The sequence below is a fragment of the Leucopleurus acutus genome, assembly GCF_964270905.1.
Source record: "Leucopleurus acutus genome assembly, chromosome: 3".
Lineage (NCBI taxonomy): Eukaryota > Metazoa > Chordata > Mammalia > Artiodactyla > Delphinidae > Leucopleurus > Leucopleurus acutus.
In genome coordinates this window covers 166824139-166841367 of record NC_139145.1, presented here as the reverse complement: position 1 = coordinate 166841367, position 17229 = coordinate 166824139, and the positions used below count along the sequence as shown (strand labels likewise).

The 17229-nt window shown below is 43.4% G+C and overlaps 1 protein-coding gene across 2 annotated transcripts in view; it reads right to left on the bottom strand.

Moving 5' to 3' along the window:
• Positions 1 to 17229, bottom strand: part of CTNND2 (catenin delta 2) — a gene marked incomplete at its 3' end in the record, with an annotated part of 926199 nt that overhangs the window by 210258 nt on the left and 698712 nt on the right. For both annotated transcript variants that reach the window (XM_082837425.1, XM_082837426.1), the window contains exon 11: positions 11166 to 11379. In XM_082837425.1, coding sequence (XP_082693551.1) covers positions 11166 to 11379 — 214 coding nt within the window. The remainder of the gene's footprint in view (positions 1 to 11165; positions 11380 to 17229) is intronic.

Here is a 17229-nt window from a genome sequence, read left to right as displayed (position 1 = left end):
AATCATTGTTGTAAAGCAGACGGGCACTGGAAATAGAGGCCCAGGCATGTACCAGAGCCCAGCGGTGACATTGAGCAACTCCTTTAATTCCAGGCTCAGGGGACCCAGCACAATGATTGGTAAGTGGTGGGTATTGAGGAACGTTTGTTCATCCCTTTCGGGGATACAAGAATGCAGAGAATACCCTGATTCTTAGCTTAGGCACGTTGAAGAGCAGGAAGAATGTAATACACAGGAAACAATGTGACATGACAGCTTTAGATACATTCTCTGGTGTTCTACCCTATGGAACGTGTCATAAAGACGGGTTGTAGAACTGATTTATAGTCAACGTCTTATCTTACCATAACATAAGGAAGCATAAACTCCTTTAAAACACTGTATATCAAAATATCGAGCTCATTGGAACACAGGTGCCACCACCTTGGTCGTTAATAAGAGAGCCACACCCTGAAGAATATGATCTATGACTGGATGGAGGCTGGGTTTCTGAAGACTATGGGACACAGCTGTGTTATCACCTACAACCTTCAGACTTCATTTATGGGAGAGAGAAGAAGAAATGTCCATCTTCGTGAACACAGCTTTATTTGGGGCTTTTCATTTTTTTAAGCTGAGCTTCATTCCAGGTAATAAATTCCCATCACTTTCTGATCTCCTTAGCCGGCTTCATTTTTCATCACGGTACTTGCCACTCCCTGAAATTACAGGTTTATTATCTGTCTTGTCCACTGCAACATAAGCTCTACGGGAGCAGGCCTCTGAGCTCCTAGCTTGAAACATTCTGCAGTGGTTCTGTTGATGCATATTGAAATTACACTTAAAGTCTTGCTATAGTTCACTTCTTTACTTTGAAATCAGCTGAAGTCCACGATCTCTCCCAACTGTGCCCTTTTTTTCTCTCTTTCTCCGTCCAGCTCCCTGGAGCACAGGTACCACCATCTTGGCCACTAGGAGGAGTGCCATACCCTAGAGATGGTCTCTGGCTAAAAGGTACCTGGGTACTTATTCCTATATGCCAAGCACCTAAACCTCACTGCCACATAGAAGACACTCCAGAAGCATTTGTTTAATGAATAAATTAGACCCACGGCCTACAGACCTCCTTCAATCCCTAGGACTAAGAGTAGGGGTGGGCAAGAAGTTAATGGTCTAAATTTCCTAATTTGATTAGGTCTGGTTGGAGAGGAAATCAGAAAGATCAGAAAGAGGAAATCAGAAAGAACGAGTGCTGAGGTTTGCTTTTGTCTTTTGTATTTGGATATAACTGGGCAATCTACTATAGAGAGAGGTAACCCTTAAAATGGTTAAAATGACAGAGGATAAGAGCAGACATCTCTATAAAAAATGTGTGAGATACAGAGCTGGTTAGGAGACGAGCTGGGGTCAAGAGGCAGACGAAGCACAAACACTGATTTCTTCTCGCCTTCAGGGATCCATTAGAATTCACAGCCATGGGTTGGTGGGGAATGATTCTTCTCCAGGGCTGTTGTTTCCTTTCTCTGAATGGAGCACAATGAATGTAAAACAGTCTTCTCCCACACCCCTCACTCATTCTTCCCCTGGGAGTGGAGGGACTGATTCAAGTAGTCAGTGGGCACCCAGGGCTTCGATCAGCTCTGTCCTTCTTCCTCTTGGGAATGAGTGGCCGCGGGGAACTCTGGTTCCCCTGGGCTCCACTGGATGTGTCCCTGGAGGTTGGTAGCGGGGGAGGAAGGCTGCCCTGGCCCCTCTGCAGCTGTGCGTTGGTGGATACCTCTGCCTAATTCCGAGCTTCTGGATTAGCAAACCTGCTGGGCAAACAAACCTGCAGCCTGGCCTCCAACCTGACCCCTTAGAGTAAGGAGTTGATGAGGTAGCTTCCCTCTTTATTGCATCTAGAACTTGGCTGCGGAAGAGACGGGGTAACAGAGGGTCCTATGAACTATGACCTGGGTGCCAGCCACTTGCTTTTATGTATAATGTTTTATTAAAACTCAGCCACGCCCATTTGTTTCCGTATTGTCTACAGCTGCTTTCACCCGGTATTAGAACTGAATAGTTGTAACAGAGACTCTATGGCCTACAAGCTAAAACAGTCACCATCTGGCCCTTTACAGAAAAAGTTTGCCAACTCCTGTTCTGGAATCTAGAGGAATGTTAGAAAAGCACGTCGCTGCTAGAGTGCTTTCAGGTTCAAGGGCAAAGGGAAAGTAAAGGGAACGCAGAACTCAATTCCAGCAAACAGTTCTCTCCCTACGCAAGTTAGGAAGCAGCATCCAACCGAGGAAGCCGGTGTAACAGGTGGAAACTCAACTGAGTTCTCCTGAAAGGTATGGGGCACGAGCAGAGGGGAATGCTTCACAGACATGCATCCCATCGCAGCGGTTAAAAGGAAGACGTGGATCTCAGGGCCCAGAACACGAACAGAGACAGAGACTTGAGCAGCACAGAGCAGAGGTGCCCCTGGAAGCACCCTTTTCAGTGACATCAACTGTCTTCAGGGACTTCCCTGGCGGTCCAGTGGTTAAGACTTCCCCTTCCAATGCAGGGGGTGCGGGTTGGATCCCTGGTCGGGGAGCTAGGATCCCATATGGCTCGTGGCCAAAAAACCAAAACATAAAACAGAAGCAACATTGTAACAACTTCAATAAAGATTAAAAATGGTTCACTAAAAATGGTTCACATCAAAAAATAAAAAAACTTAAAAAAAAAAAAGAAAGAGTGTCTTCAGTCTGGGAATCTGTGGAGGGTGATTCTGCAGCTAGGCGATTTCACAATTCCAAAATACAAAGCAGGGAAAGAGCTGTGTGGCACAGGGTTGAGAGACATCTGTGAACAAGTGGGCGTGGAAGGCATGTCATCAGACAGGACACACGCCCTCGGCGCAGAGCTGAGACACCCAACTCCCAAAGAGGAAATTAACAGTCAAAGGTTTCAAGCACGTAGAAAGGGAAAGGAGTCCCCTCTGGTGACACCTGCTGTGGTGGGTCCGTGCTGTGTCACCCCGCAGAGCTGCAGCCACGCCTCCCAGAATTCCCTTCCCTGCACGTTCCAGGTTGAGGTTGTCAGGGGAGAAATCTGCAGGCAATCTGGAAGGTTCGGGGAAGCAGCAGGCGGTGAGCTCTGGAGGGCGGGGGGCACCATGCTTCCCCACGTCCTGGGCCAGGCAAAGGGCTACGGCAAAGGGCGCCAGCTTTCGTGCGTCTCTCACGTAGCCAGCATGCAGCCAAGGAGAGGCGGAAGAGGGCGCCAGGCTATCCTCACGGGTGCCCGCCGGCCCTCGCTCTCCCCTGCTTCATATTCAGCTTTCCTTCCTCATCTTTACCTGCCGACCTATGTCAACTTCAGCCCCAGCACCAGACACAGAGGTACAGCCTTCCGCAGACTCCTTCACCAGCTCCTGCTGGGATGTCAGGTCTCATTCTGATGATAAATCCCTTTCTCCAGACCACTCATTTTGCTCATGCTTCTCTGGTCAAACCCCAGCTGACACACCTGGTGAAGGCATCTAAATATTCCAAGATGGCAGCAATGTATACAATTCCAATTTCCCAAAGAGGAGACTATATGCATGAATGCATAACACCTAGATGAACCTTTGGCTGGGAATTTTTTCTCCTGAGTCAATTTAAGTTCACCCATTGTGGACTCTGGAAGCTGGGTACCACCAGACTGGCCTCATCGGACTCACTGAATCCAAGGAGATCTTCATTTACTCATCTTTCCTCTGATACGGTGGTTGGCAAAATAATGGTCCTCCAACAATGTCCACAGAACCTGTGAATATGTTACCTTATATGCCAAAAGGGACTCTGAAGCTGCAGTTAATTTAAGGATCTTGAGATGAGGTGAGTCTCCTGGAGATGCCGGTGGGCCCAGTCTAGGTACGTGGGTCCTTAAAAGCAGAGGACCGTTCCAGGCAGCAGTCATGGGAAATGTGACTGTGGAAGACTCATCAGTGATGCCATGTTGCCAGTTTTGAGAACAGAGGAAGTGGGTCACAGTTAGGGGATGTGGATGGCCTCTAGAAGCTTGAAAAGGCAAGGCCTGCCTCCCGTAAAGTCTCCAGAAAGGAACACAGTCCTGCTGACACCTTGATTTTAGCCATTTTAGCCCAGTGAGACTTGTGTTGGACTTCTAACCTCCAGAACTGGAAGATAATAAATTTGCATTGTTTTAAGGGCTAAATTTGTGGAAATTTGTTGTAGTGGCAATAGGTAATCAATACGGACTTCAGTAAGTGACTGCCATGGTCTTGACTCCGGCTGGTCCTGGGTACCCACCTGTGTCTGGGATAACCATTCTTGAGGGCTGAGGGTGGCTTCTTTCCTAAAGGTGATGGGCACACGCCAGGGTTCACATCCTTAAACAGTGAGAAGAGTGGGAGTTGACACTGAAATAATGTATCTTCTGAGGGCCCTGAAAGTATGTCAGCAGTTCCAGTGTGAGGTAGCCCCTGTTGCTGAAGAAACCAAACCCCAGAGAACCCTTCTGGCAGAGACTATGCAGAATAAAGAAGTTGGGGAGGATGATTTTTACACTTTAGTTAACTTAAGAATCGTGGTCTTTGAACTTTAACACACAATGGCAAGAGATATTGATTTTTTGGCTTTAATTCCTTTGAACTTTAATGTCTTTGGACTTCAACATGAAAGTGGATTTAAACTTTGATTTTTAATTTCTCCTTGGGAATTTGGTATTTGGTGGGGATTATATTAAAATTCAAAGCATCTCTACATTGCTGGCATTTCATTACTTGAATGTCTCTGTTCATTTTTATCTTTATGATGATGCTTAACATTATTGCAAAACCTCTGATATGCTATGTTGGATAACATGGCTGGACATTTTTGGGATAAAAAATAAATCTGGATTTTAATTTTAAATCTTAGGAAGACAGTGACCCTGGATTGACTTAAATAATGTGCTATTCTGACCCATTTCAGTACCGCTTGGTATAATTTATAAAATGCCCACCAGGAGTCCCAGGTGAAGAGCAAAAAGCCCCAGGAAGATGCAAGAAAGGCTACTTTGACGATGCTTGGCTCCTGCTTTGGAGAGATGAGCCATGCCTCTGGCTGACAATACAAATAAAATAAGAGAAGAAAAAAAGGCTGGAGGATGCTAGTGGGGAAAATGCTTCTCCTCTGTTCCAATGTCTCCTTCCATAAAGGGTGTTTGTTACACCCCAGAATTCTTTTGAAATAGTAAGCCCACTGGCTAACAGACACAGAGTAATGCCTCCAACCTGGCTTCCATCGGCAGTAGAGAAAATATTTAGTAATATTTACACTTTGTCTACCAGACTTATGGTTTCGGAGGCTAGAAATCCAAGATCAAGGTGTCAGCAGGTTTGGTTCCTTCGGAGGCTGTGAGGGAGAATCTGACCATGCCTTTCTCCTGGCTTCTGGTGGTTTGCTGGCCATCTTTGGTGTTCCTTGGCTTGCAGAAGCATCACCTCGATCTCCACCTTTATCTTCACATGGCCTTCTCCCTGTGTGTGTCTGTGTCCAAATTTCCTTTTTTCATAAAGACATCAGCTATATCAGATTAGGGGCCTATCCTACTCTAGCATCCGAACTTAATTACATCCGAGTCACGTTTTGAGGGTCTGTGGGTTAGGACTTCAACATATGAATTCTGAGGGCATATAACTCAACTTTGGGGCCCTTTGGAGACTAGGCATTAAATCAAATGACCTAATGCCAGTAAGTAAAATAGTTAAACTGAGGCCTGTCTCCTTAGTTAAAAGAAAAGACTATTTGGGAACACGAAGCATAAAATGAAAAAATATACTCTGCTCTTGGAGAAGTAGAACTCTTAAGGACACTTGCTTTCAACAGAAATAAAACTTATTTATTAAGTGTTATGGTTTAATAAAGATTGAAATCTTTAGTTGGGCATTTCAAAATTTAGGTTATTTCCATCTTTAGGGAGAGAAAAGTTGTATTAGTCAAGCCCAAAGGACAGGCAGCAGTTCTAATCAAAGTTTATTTGCTTAGGAACATTTCAAGTAATGGCCAGCATGAAATAGCTTCAACTGGATTTAAATAAAATTCTGATCATCATCTCATAGTAATTATTGCATAGGAAGAAAATTATTTATTGCAAGGCCTAACAGGCAGTGGCAAAATATATTCTGCTATGAATAGATACTGAAGTGCAAACAGGCAGCTGTTTTTTTAAGCAAGCGTGGTTATGTGTTGAATGTAAATGCATGTAAATAGCTCAATTTTTAACATTTTATTACTGTTCAAACTGTTTGCCAAGGAATACTCAGTAAATAATGTAAAGTTCTGCAAAGTCATTTAGTTCTTTTAGTCTTTTATTGTTTATAATTTGGTGCTCTCGACCCTTCTGGATACAGAGCTTAAGTCTAATCTAAAGTCTGGTTTATAAACATGCTTTATTTTTTTTAAATCACTAGAATTGTTCTTTCGAATATTTCTTTACAAAACATCCTAGTTTGTAAATATCTAGAGAGGAATTCAAAGTGTCTGTCACCCTCCCTTCCGCTATAATTTTTTTTTCAATGCACATCTATTTTCACAAATTCACTAACAGGCAGGAAGGAAAGGAAAATACAACAGAAAAAACTTCCTGTACTAGAGACGGCCTGGGATGTCTTTATTCCTTGCTGAACGATTAGGTCTGCTGAAGAATTACAAAGGAAGTAATGGGCAGAGTTGTTACGCTTGAATCACTGTTTTTTTGATTCATGCACGAGTGTCTAACCTAATTCCAAAAAGGTTTTGAGGAGGGTCCTTGTGACAACAGAAGTGAAGTGATCCTTTTACCCTCTACTCCACCCTCCAAAGCCATCACCTCTTTTTCTTTCCATAAATTTATTTATTTATTTTTGGCTGCATTGGGTCTTTGTTCCTGCGCATGGGCTTTCTCTAGTTGCGGCGAGCGGGGGCTGCTCTTCGTTGCAGTGCGCGGGCTTCTCATTGCGGTGGCTTCTCTTGTTGTGGAGCACAGGCTCTAGGTGCATGGGCTTCAGTAGTTGTGGCACATGGGCTCAGTAGTTGTGGCGCACAGGCTCAGTAGTTGTGGCACACGGGCTTAGTTGCTCTGCGGCATGTGGGATCTTCCTGGACCAGGGCTCGAACCCGTGTTCCCTGCACTGGCAGGTGGATTCTTAACCACTGTGCGACCAGGGAAGCCCGCCATCACCTCTTTTTATGCTCATCTAGTTAAGCTTCTAAAACATGGACACGTTTGCCAGGACATCTCTTTTAATGATTAGCAGCCAGTAATGCCAGGGTGTGACAATTCACAGCAGTGTCCCCAACCATTATAGCAGGCGCTGGCGGAAGCATCAAGGTGGCTGTGCTGGTGTGGGTTAGCTGACCGCCAAGCCTGCATGTGCAGATGTCCAGGGCTTAGCACACACCCAATGCCCACAGACATTCAAAAACATTTGAGAAGTGAGCAACTAAGGAATGAGCGAAAGGCCTGGCTTACTGGAGTAGAAAGTTCATCAGACTTGGGCAGAGACTGAAACCAAGCAGGACCCTGTGGGGCTCCTAGGCACAGAAGCCTTTCTGTGTCGCCCCCTCCCCGCCACGGCCCCGTTCCTTGTTTGTAGGGAACGGACCGCAGCTTCCATGATCTTCCCTGGGTCCCAAAGGGCAGACTCAACCATTTGCTAATCAGAGAAGGGAGGGAACAGAGAGACAAGGGAGGATCAGCCAGAAAACCACAGTGCAGCCTTGGGGCAGGTCCTGGTTCCTCAAGGGATACACAGAACGATATCTTCTGAGCTCTTTTTTTTTTTTTTTTTTTTTCCCACAGCATGCGGGCCTCTCACTGTTATGGCCTCTCCCGCTGCCGAGCACAGGCTCCGGACGCGCAGGCTCAGCGGCCATGGCTCACTGGCCCAGCCGCTCCGCGGCACGTGGGATCTTCCCAGACCGGGGCACGAACCCGCGTCCCCTGCATCGGCAGGCGGACTCTCAACCACTGCGCCACCAGGGAAGCCCTTTTGAGCTCTTCATAGAACTAAAACCCCCAATAAATAGAAGATGTCAGCATTCTTCATTCTAGAGAAGACCACCTGAGGCCACATTAAAAGGAACCAGAGAAGCTCATCAAGAAGATCACCTGAGACCAGATGAAAGGAGTGCAGGCCCTGCACACACCCTAATCTTATCAGCAGCCCCACCTTTGAACTATGGTTATAAAACTCCTCACCAAATCCCCCTGGGTTAGGATGCACGGGGACACACAGGAGCCTGCTGGCAAAGCAATAAAGCTATTCTTTTCTACTTCACCCAAAACTCTGTCTCTGAGATTCGATTCGGCACCGGTGCACAAAAGCCGAGTCCAAGACTCTCAGAGGAGAGGAAAGAGGATAACACATAAGAGAAATGGAGGACTGGATAACCTTGCAGTTCAATTGGGTTGGCAGTACTGAAATCGTGTATCCTCAAAGCTCTGCAGGAGCCAGCGGAATCCCAGCTCTCACAGCTCACTTTGGCGGTTGACCATGGCCGGTGCTGAAGATGAAAATGACTCTCTAAGCCTCTCGGAGGTGAATCCGTTTGCCTCATTTGACTTTTTTCTTCAGGCAGTGGAGTCAGCTTTGGCTAGATTTGCACCTTGCTGCTCTGTTTAAATGGAAGTCAGCGAGCCTCGCAGGCTTCCAGGCGGCCCCAGGTTTCCACCAGCGTGGAAATTTAGAAGGCTTTGTCACTAAAGACTGACCTGCAGTGGCAATTCCTTCCATGCTGGATTGCTCTCCTAGATGCTTGCCTCGGACTTCCTTTTCTGGAGGGGGAGCTTGGCCAACGGGCTTGTTGTTTTTCAACAGCATCCACCGTGGCAATTCCCAAAACCAGGAGCTTCAGCCAGTCTAAATGTTTTGACAACCTAGTTTTCTTTGAAAAAGGTGAAATTCGTGCCTGAAGTTTAGCCGGGCACAATAAGACCCTGCCTCTGGAAAGGCAGAAAACATCTATTGAAGTAGCAACCACTGTCACCCTGAATCCATTCGGCTCTGATGGCTTGGATGGCGTCATGGCAGAAGACAGCATTTTTTCTAGGAGAGAGTCTGGGCCACAAGTTCATGCTGATGAGGAAACAGTGGGTCATGATTTGACAATGGGTGCAAACTTTTGTTCTTCTCAAAAGGAGCAGAATAAGAGGCATACGTTTTCTAGGTATAACAAGTCCAAGCATCTTTCCTACAGCCAAAGCTTCACCAGGAAAGGAAACTTGTGGACATTCTGAAGAGTTTTTCTGCCTTTGATGTTTCCAAATGGGGCTCACACAGAAATTTTTGATGTTGCTCAGGGGCACATAATGAGTGACACCCAGCATCTGTCAGAAGCAGAGCTAAAGGCAAGGGAGGAGCCAGCCTTCATTTCTTTCACAGCAGCTTCAAATATCACAAGAAGCGCAGGGCATGCTGTGGTAGACAGCGTCATGGGGCACAGGCATTGCTTCCATCTCCTTTCTGATTGAAGTCATCAACACCTCAACCTTTTGCACGGGCTGAGTTTCTCTGGCAATGAGATAAGCCACCACAGAGAGCGCTTCAAGACAAGGGATTTGTGCTGGAGCAAATCCAAATTTTGGTAGAATCCAATTCTTTTCAAATCATGAAATGGATGCGTAAGTACACAGCAGGGTGTTCCTTTAGTTGTGTTGGCCTCATCCATCCACTGGCAAGGAAGCCAATGCACAGAAGCACCATGGTGTTTGTTTTCCATAATGCACATTGAGTCCTTTCACTTGCAGCCATTTCCAATTTAAACATGATCCATAAAAATAAGCACAGGTGTTCCTAACTTTAATGGCAGGGTATGTTTTCAGTTATTTCACTCATCCCCAAACTATCCTACACATCATAATATGTGCATAACAACAGTTTTTCCTTCCCTGACCAAGCCACCCCATGCTAGTTTAGCGTGAAACATTACTATCATAACACAACCCTTGACAACTTTTTTTTTCCCCACAAAGACAATCCTCCACTTAGAGAAAGAAAAAAAAAAAAAAAGAAAGAAAAGGAAAAAGGAAAAAACAAAAGGAAAGACAATTGGGAGTCTAGTTCTAATTTAGCTAAGTACAAAGGAGATGTGACAATAATCTTAAAGGGTGTAAGTTAAAGAAAACATACTGCAGCTGGGAGTCCTGACCCAAGAATAAACAAATACTTATGACTCTAGCTCCGGTAATGTATTTTCTTCAATGAGCAACTGCACATATGCTCATCAGCATAGTTTCAAGGAACTTTTAGAGTTGAGACAGAAGGTCAGTGGAAACATGGATAATTAAAAGATCCTTCTCTGAGAGTCAACCTTGCAATACCCTTGCCAGATACTTGAAGGAGTACTTTGATGAGCCAAAAAAACAAATATCACATAGAACAGCAATATATGCATATATATATATATATATATATATATATATAGTCAAGAAAAGTGATTTGAAATTCTGTACTGAGACCACCGATATCCATAGCCCTCCAACAAGTAAAACTGCACATGTAAAAAGTGAAGGGCAACAGCAAATGACTGTTTCCTGTATCCATACATATTCCACAAAGGCACATGCTAACTGCTTTATATTTTTTCATTGATTAATCCTATGGTGCTATAAGGTAGTTACCATAATTAGGCCCATTTCACAAAACTCCAAAGTCCTATGCCCATAGAAAGGCTTTCTCTCATGATCACTTTTGAGAAATTCCTTAATCTGTAATTTTATACAACCTGGGGGCTTTTACTAGGCATAACTATTTTATCCAAGAAATTAACTGTTAAGTACAATAAGCTCTCTGTTGTTAACCACGCTCCAGAATATATACCTGATTAACAATAACTCACATGCTCTGTCCTTTCATCAATTATGATTAATGTCATTCTAATGATGACCCATGGGTATTTTAAGATGTCAACTACTTCTAAATCAAATGACAAAGACTGAAATACGGTCATAGAATTTTAGGAGGGTTATGTTTACTGGATGCTAGTTATTTAATATGACCCATCTACCGGCGTGACACCTGATACCCTTTCATTCACGTTTGTTATTTACAGAGACACATCGGGACGACTGGTGTTATTAGCTCTCAGAGAGGCCGGGACCATAATACTTGGTGAGCACATTGCGACCGTGCTGGATGATGGGTAATTTATCTGAGAGTCAGTCATGCCGTTAATAAGGATTCTGACCTGTGACCAGCTCCCGGATCTCCAAGTCGGTGGTCTTGCGGAGCAACCTGACCAGTGCCGGGATGCCGCCACAGTTCTTCAGGGCGATTTTGTTGTCATCGTTGGCTTTCCCGTACACCAAGTTTCTCAGCGCCCCACAGGCACTACGGTGGACTTCCGTCATCCGATGGTCCAGCAGGTCCACCAGGAGCTGAATACCTCCTTGTCTCCTTATCTGAAGGAGTAAAGGAGAAAGGAAGGTTGCCTTAGAGAGGATGATTTCACTATTTAAACCCCAACAGGTTTTCTATATGAGGTACTTGCTATCCATACAATTAATTACACTGAACTGAATGAAGGCCTTTTACAAAGGGAAAAGAAAACAAATTATTGTTCTCTTTAGATTCTATTGCTTTTACTTGTTTTAATATCCTACCAATAAAAATTCAAATGCATTTCCTTTCAAGGCGCAGAATTTTGAAAAGATGATTTTAACCTCCTAATGGGTGTCTCAGCCATTTCTCTCTATAAAAATATGCCACAGGGCTTCCCTGGTGGTGCAGTGGTTGAGAGTCCGCCTGCCGATGCAGGGGATGCGGGTTTGTGCCCCAGTCCGGGAAGATCCCACATGCCGCGGAGCGGCTGGGCCCGTGAGCCATGGCCGCTGAGCCTGCGCGTCCGGAGCCTGTGCTCCACAACGGGAGAGGCCACAACAGTGAGAGGCCCGCGTACCGCAAAAAAAAAAAAAAAAAAAGCCACATACTCAGGGCATGAAGCAGATTCACGGGCAAAAGAATGCTTCTCACTCCTAAGACTTATTAAATGTAACCGCTGTCTTAAAGGGCTGCAGCATTGCTGTACAAAATGTGAAAATGATGCTTAATAGGGCAATGCTCCCAACCTTTCAAAGGAACCAGAAGCCAAATGAAAAACCAGAAATGACACAAATCTTTTCATCTGGGAAGACCTGGAAACTATGTCACCACAATGGCAGCTGGTCTGAACACGAGGACCGAGTCATGTTCTGCAGAACGTAGGTATTTGATTAATAACGACAGTAAAATAATATTACATTTGGGTGTTCTTTTTACCCAAAGAAAACGTTGCTTTTTTTAAATAAGTAAATAAAAAAAAAAAGCCCTTGCACTATGTTTCCAGATGTGTTTTCTCCTTGCTGTCCTTTAATAGTCAGACCCATTTCAAAATTTAAACTGCAAACAAATGGTCTAGTTAACATACAGAACATTTCATGGAGTTTTCATTAGCAGAGCTGTATTTGAATATTTCTGCATTTGGAAGAAGAATACATACGATTCACTCAGTAATATTCTTTCCTTTTTTTAACCTCAATATCCCTCAGAGATTGAAGAATTATAATTTTGCATGAATGAATATAATCTGACACCTTCCCTACTTAGTTTTCTGATTACAGAAAACTCATTCATCCCACAGATGTGCAGGGGCATAGGGCCGGATCCCCAGACTCTTTCAACAGTGCTCTAGTGCCACGTTCTCCAGGAGGCCACTCAGCTACACTGTTTAAAACTGCCATCTGAATCACACCACCTCCCTAATCCAGCAGTCTCGTTTCACCTTAATCTATCATAGAATCCTTCACAGCATGTGTCCTAACTTCTTTATTATGTTTCTTGTTATTGTCTGTCTTCTGCTAGAATGTATATTCTTGGAAGGCAAGTCTCTTTGTCTTGTTCATTGGTAGACCCCCATCCCTATTCCAAGTGCAATGCCAGGCACACAGTAGAAGTTCAGTAAGTATTTGAGTAAATGCGGAGGGATTACGTGTTATAGCAGTGTTTCTTTCTCAGGTCAGCTAACTCAAAACTGAGTAATAGTCCTCTTTAAAGGAAAACAAAACAAACAAACAAAACCCTTTTGTAAACATCTAAGAACGTCTCCAAGGGGCTACTGCAGCTCTTCTGGGACCAGCTTACAAAAAAATGAGGATGTATGTCTCACACATAAGGTGGACCATCTCATGATTCAGAATATGTCTGGAGGAATTTTCATCCATCAACCAAATGAAAACAGAGAAAGTGGAAATCCTCCCAGAACTCATGGACTCTAGGTCCCTAATTTAGAAAACATGACTCTGGTGTCACACCTCCCGTGAGATCAGGACCAGGGACAGAGGAGAGGAGAGGAGAGAAGACCTCCACACACCTCCACCCCCAGAGGGGGACAGGGGTGTAGAGACAGGCGTTAATGTCCCCGAGGTGCCTGTACAGTCTGCATTGGTGATAGCACCGGTGGAAGGTGGCTAAAGGGACCATTGGGGCAATTAGAAAAAGCTATCAAAGGATCAGAAAACCACTTTTTCTCAACTTACAGTTTGACACAGGGCCTGCTTGGCACTCACCCAAGAGAGCTGAACTCTCTTGCTATACATGTATCCCGTAAATACATCTGAGCTTTAACACATGCATTTTATTTTTATTTCCATTTGTACAAAAAGGGTTAAACTATGAATGTCATTTTCTCAATGTGTTTGTGTCTGCATGTATGTGCTGTACGTTAAAATTATCTAGGTTTAATTATTTTAATAATGATGAAACTATTATAAAAGTGGTAATAAAGCCATTCTTACAGTTCACCAATTGGTTATGTATTAAAGGTAAATGGTGAAGTACATCCATCTATCTCTCTACCTTAGCTATTCTGTATAGTTAAGATTCCTAATTTATGATAATATATTTCCCATTCATATAACTTAATGAATCAAGCTATTAAAATACTATTCCAAAGCTTGAAAAGGGAAAATGAATTCAAAATGAAGGCAATATCAATTCTTAATGTATAATGAGAGAATGCTGTTTTCAGTGTGACCCTAATTAATGCCATATATCCAACTTTATAATGAAATCTTCAATTCTATTTTAACCCATTTAGAGCAACACAAATAAGATGATAAACTTTCTCATTTGCTCTTATTTTGAGGGTCACCGGATCATCAATATAAAAAAAAGCTTTTGTTTTCTTGGGATTGAATTTTACCTAAGCATATGAGAATCCTACTTCAGTTTTCTGAAGCCAAACATTCGTCAGAGTTGACCATCACAGACGTGAATGTGATGGTCAGGTCCTTGGTTCTGCCCCCTCCTGCAGCCTCCCCGCTCCCAGCAGGACCCGAAAGAGAGCCATAGGGCAGACTTTCAATTCTCTTGCAGGGTCTTGATTCCTTGCAGGACCTCTGGTGGTATGGATGGGTCCAATGTTGCCCTGTTCACTTCCCCTCTGCTTTTCCCCTGGATCCTCTCTCTCTTCAACTTCTCCTGGCATCCAATTCTTCTAGTCTCTTCTTGTGTCCAACCTTAAACTCTTATAAGGCTCCAAACAAACCCACTGTAAACATTAACAAAGTACAACTCTCTTTGAAAGATGATCAGGGGAAACTCTCCTTTCTAAAAAGGTACCTTTTTAAAAGGTACTTCCTCTCCCACTATTTTTCCTTAAAGCAGTCTATTTTTCTTTAATCCTCTCCAACGATCACTCCACATCCAAGAGGTGGGGCCCTTGTTTTGGTCCCCATGCTATCATTTCAGGCCAGTGTACCCCTTCTTCTTCCTCCCTTCACCATCCTCACGCAGAATTCTTCAAAAGTCAAATCTTTAAAAATTCTAGGTCTACTATTATTGAAACCAAGTCAATAAAATATTATATAATATTATATCCAATCTCTACAAATCATAACAAAATCAAACCCAGTAGCAGAATGCCTGTCATAGAGTGCTGAGTCAATAAATATGGATCAGATGAGTGGAAGAATGGTACAGTGCTTATCGTATGTCAGTTTCCTTCTCTCTCTTTAAAAAGTTTTTTTTAATAGAAGTTATTTTTTAGAGCAGTTTTTTGTTCACAGCACATTTGAGCAGAAAGTACAGAGATTTCCCATATACCACTGCCCTTACACAGGCACGGTCTCCTCCATTTTCAACATCCTCCCCAGGGCCCTACATCTGTTATGATCTGTGCACCTACACGGATACACCATTATCACCCGAAGTACACAGTTTACATTAGGGTTCACTCTTGGGTGTTGTACATTCTATGGGTCTTGATAAACGTATAATGACATGTATCCACCATTATAGTGTCACATAGAATAATTTCACTGCCCTAAAAGCCCTCTTTGCTCTGCCTGTTCATCCCCCCACCCCTCCTCATGAACCCCCGGAGAAATCACTGATCTTTTTACGGTCTCCACGGTTTTGCCTTTTCTAGAATGTCATCGAGTGGGAATCATCCAGTAAGCAGCCTTCTCAGACTGGCATCTTTCACCTAGTGTATGCATTTAAGATTCCTCCACGTCTTTGCACAGTTTTGACAGCTCGTTTTTTTTTTAGTGATGAATCATATTTCACCATCTAGATGTAACCTAGTTGATCCATTCACCTACTAAAAGACATCTTGGTTGCTTCTAAGTTTTGACAATTAGGAAGAAAGCTGCTATAAACATCTGTGTGCAAGTTTCTGTGAGGACATAAATTTTTAACTCCTTTGGGTAAACACCAAAGAGAGCTATTGCTGGGTTGTACAGTGAGAGGATGTTTAGTTTTGTAAGAAACCACCAAACCGTCTTCCCAAGTGGCTGTACCATTTTGCATCCCACCAGCAGTGAATGAGAGTTTCTGTTGCTACACATCCTCGCCATCATTTCGTGTTGTCAGTGCTCTGCATTTTGGCCATTCTGCTAGATTGCAGTAGTATCTTATTGTTGTGTTTCTTTCTCTTTTCATTCTGACTGTGTGATTCCAATTTATTTACATTAATACAAATCATTGAAAAAAAACTATCAATACTGAAATACATATAGGGAAACAATAGCTTGAGTTGGATCTGGACTGAACAAATCTCACATCTCCTACTTTCTTGAACTTGACAGGGAATGAATGGAAAGGGCTTTTCATACATAATCTGATTAGACAATCTTTTTTTTTTTTTTGCGGTACACGTTTTTTTTTGTTTTGTTTTGTTGCGGTACGCGGGTCTCTCACTGCTGTGGCCTCTCCCGCTGCGGAGCACAGGCTCCGGACGCGCAGGCTCAGCGGCCATGGCTCACGGGCCCAGCCGCTCCGCGGCATGTGGGATCCTCCCAGACCGGGGCACGAACCCGTGTCCCCTGCATCGGCAGGCGGACTCTCAACAACTGCGCCACCAGGGAAGACCTGATTAGACAATCTTAAATTCGTTTATTAAATGATTCTTTGATACATGGTCCACTTTAGTTCCTGTGCCAATAGCTCATGTTTATTTCTCTGCTAAGCTGTGAACTTCAGGAATCTAGATGGAGGAAGTAATCTATATAAGAAGTAAGAAAGTTGGAGGCTGATGAACCCCATACCCAGGGGAAATAAAAATGAATTAACCAATCAAACAAAGCAAAACTTTGCCCTGCTACCTGTCCTTTTAGGTTGTTTAGAAAGAGAACCTTCTTAAACCTAATGTAGACAGTCTCTTGGGGATGAAAGCTGGGATGTATGCGCAAAGAATCAGTAAAGCTCCCCCAGTTTGCACCAGGGAAGAATGAAAAGAGCTTATATACCTTTGCCATCCAGTCCACTGTTTAAAAGAGCTTTTTTCAATTTAGACTCTGGAACTAAAATTATCTAAAAATCATTCAGGAGTAGGATGCAATGGTTTTCTTCTTTGTCCTTTCATAACAAGGCAGAATATATATAAAACCCTTTTAACTCAGAAAACAAATGGTTGGGCAATTAAATTAAATACAAGAAAAATGCGAGTAATGCAATATCGCCCATTGCAAAAAATTGGGGCCTCACCATTTAATGGATCTGGTGCTCTTAACATTATTTGCATTTATTGAGAATAAACTATATTTACCAAATGAATTAGCTATTATCATTAAGTTGATATCAACATCAATGAATAATTTAGAACATATTCAAGTAAAGCAGTATTTGTATGTTAATGACAGCCTTCATAAAACTTTGATGATGATGATGTATATCGGGTGGGAAAGTTATCAGGAAACAGGATTCCTCTTGGGAGGTACCGGTCTTCATTTAGAAAAATAGTATGAAAGGTTAGTTTGAGGATAGGGAGACCC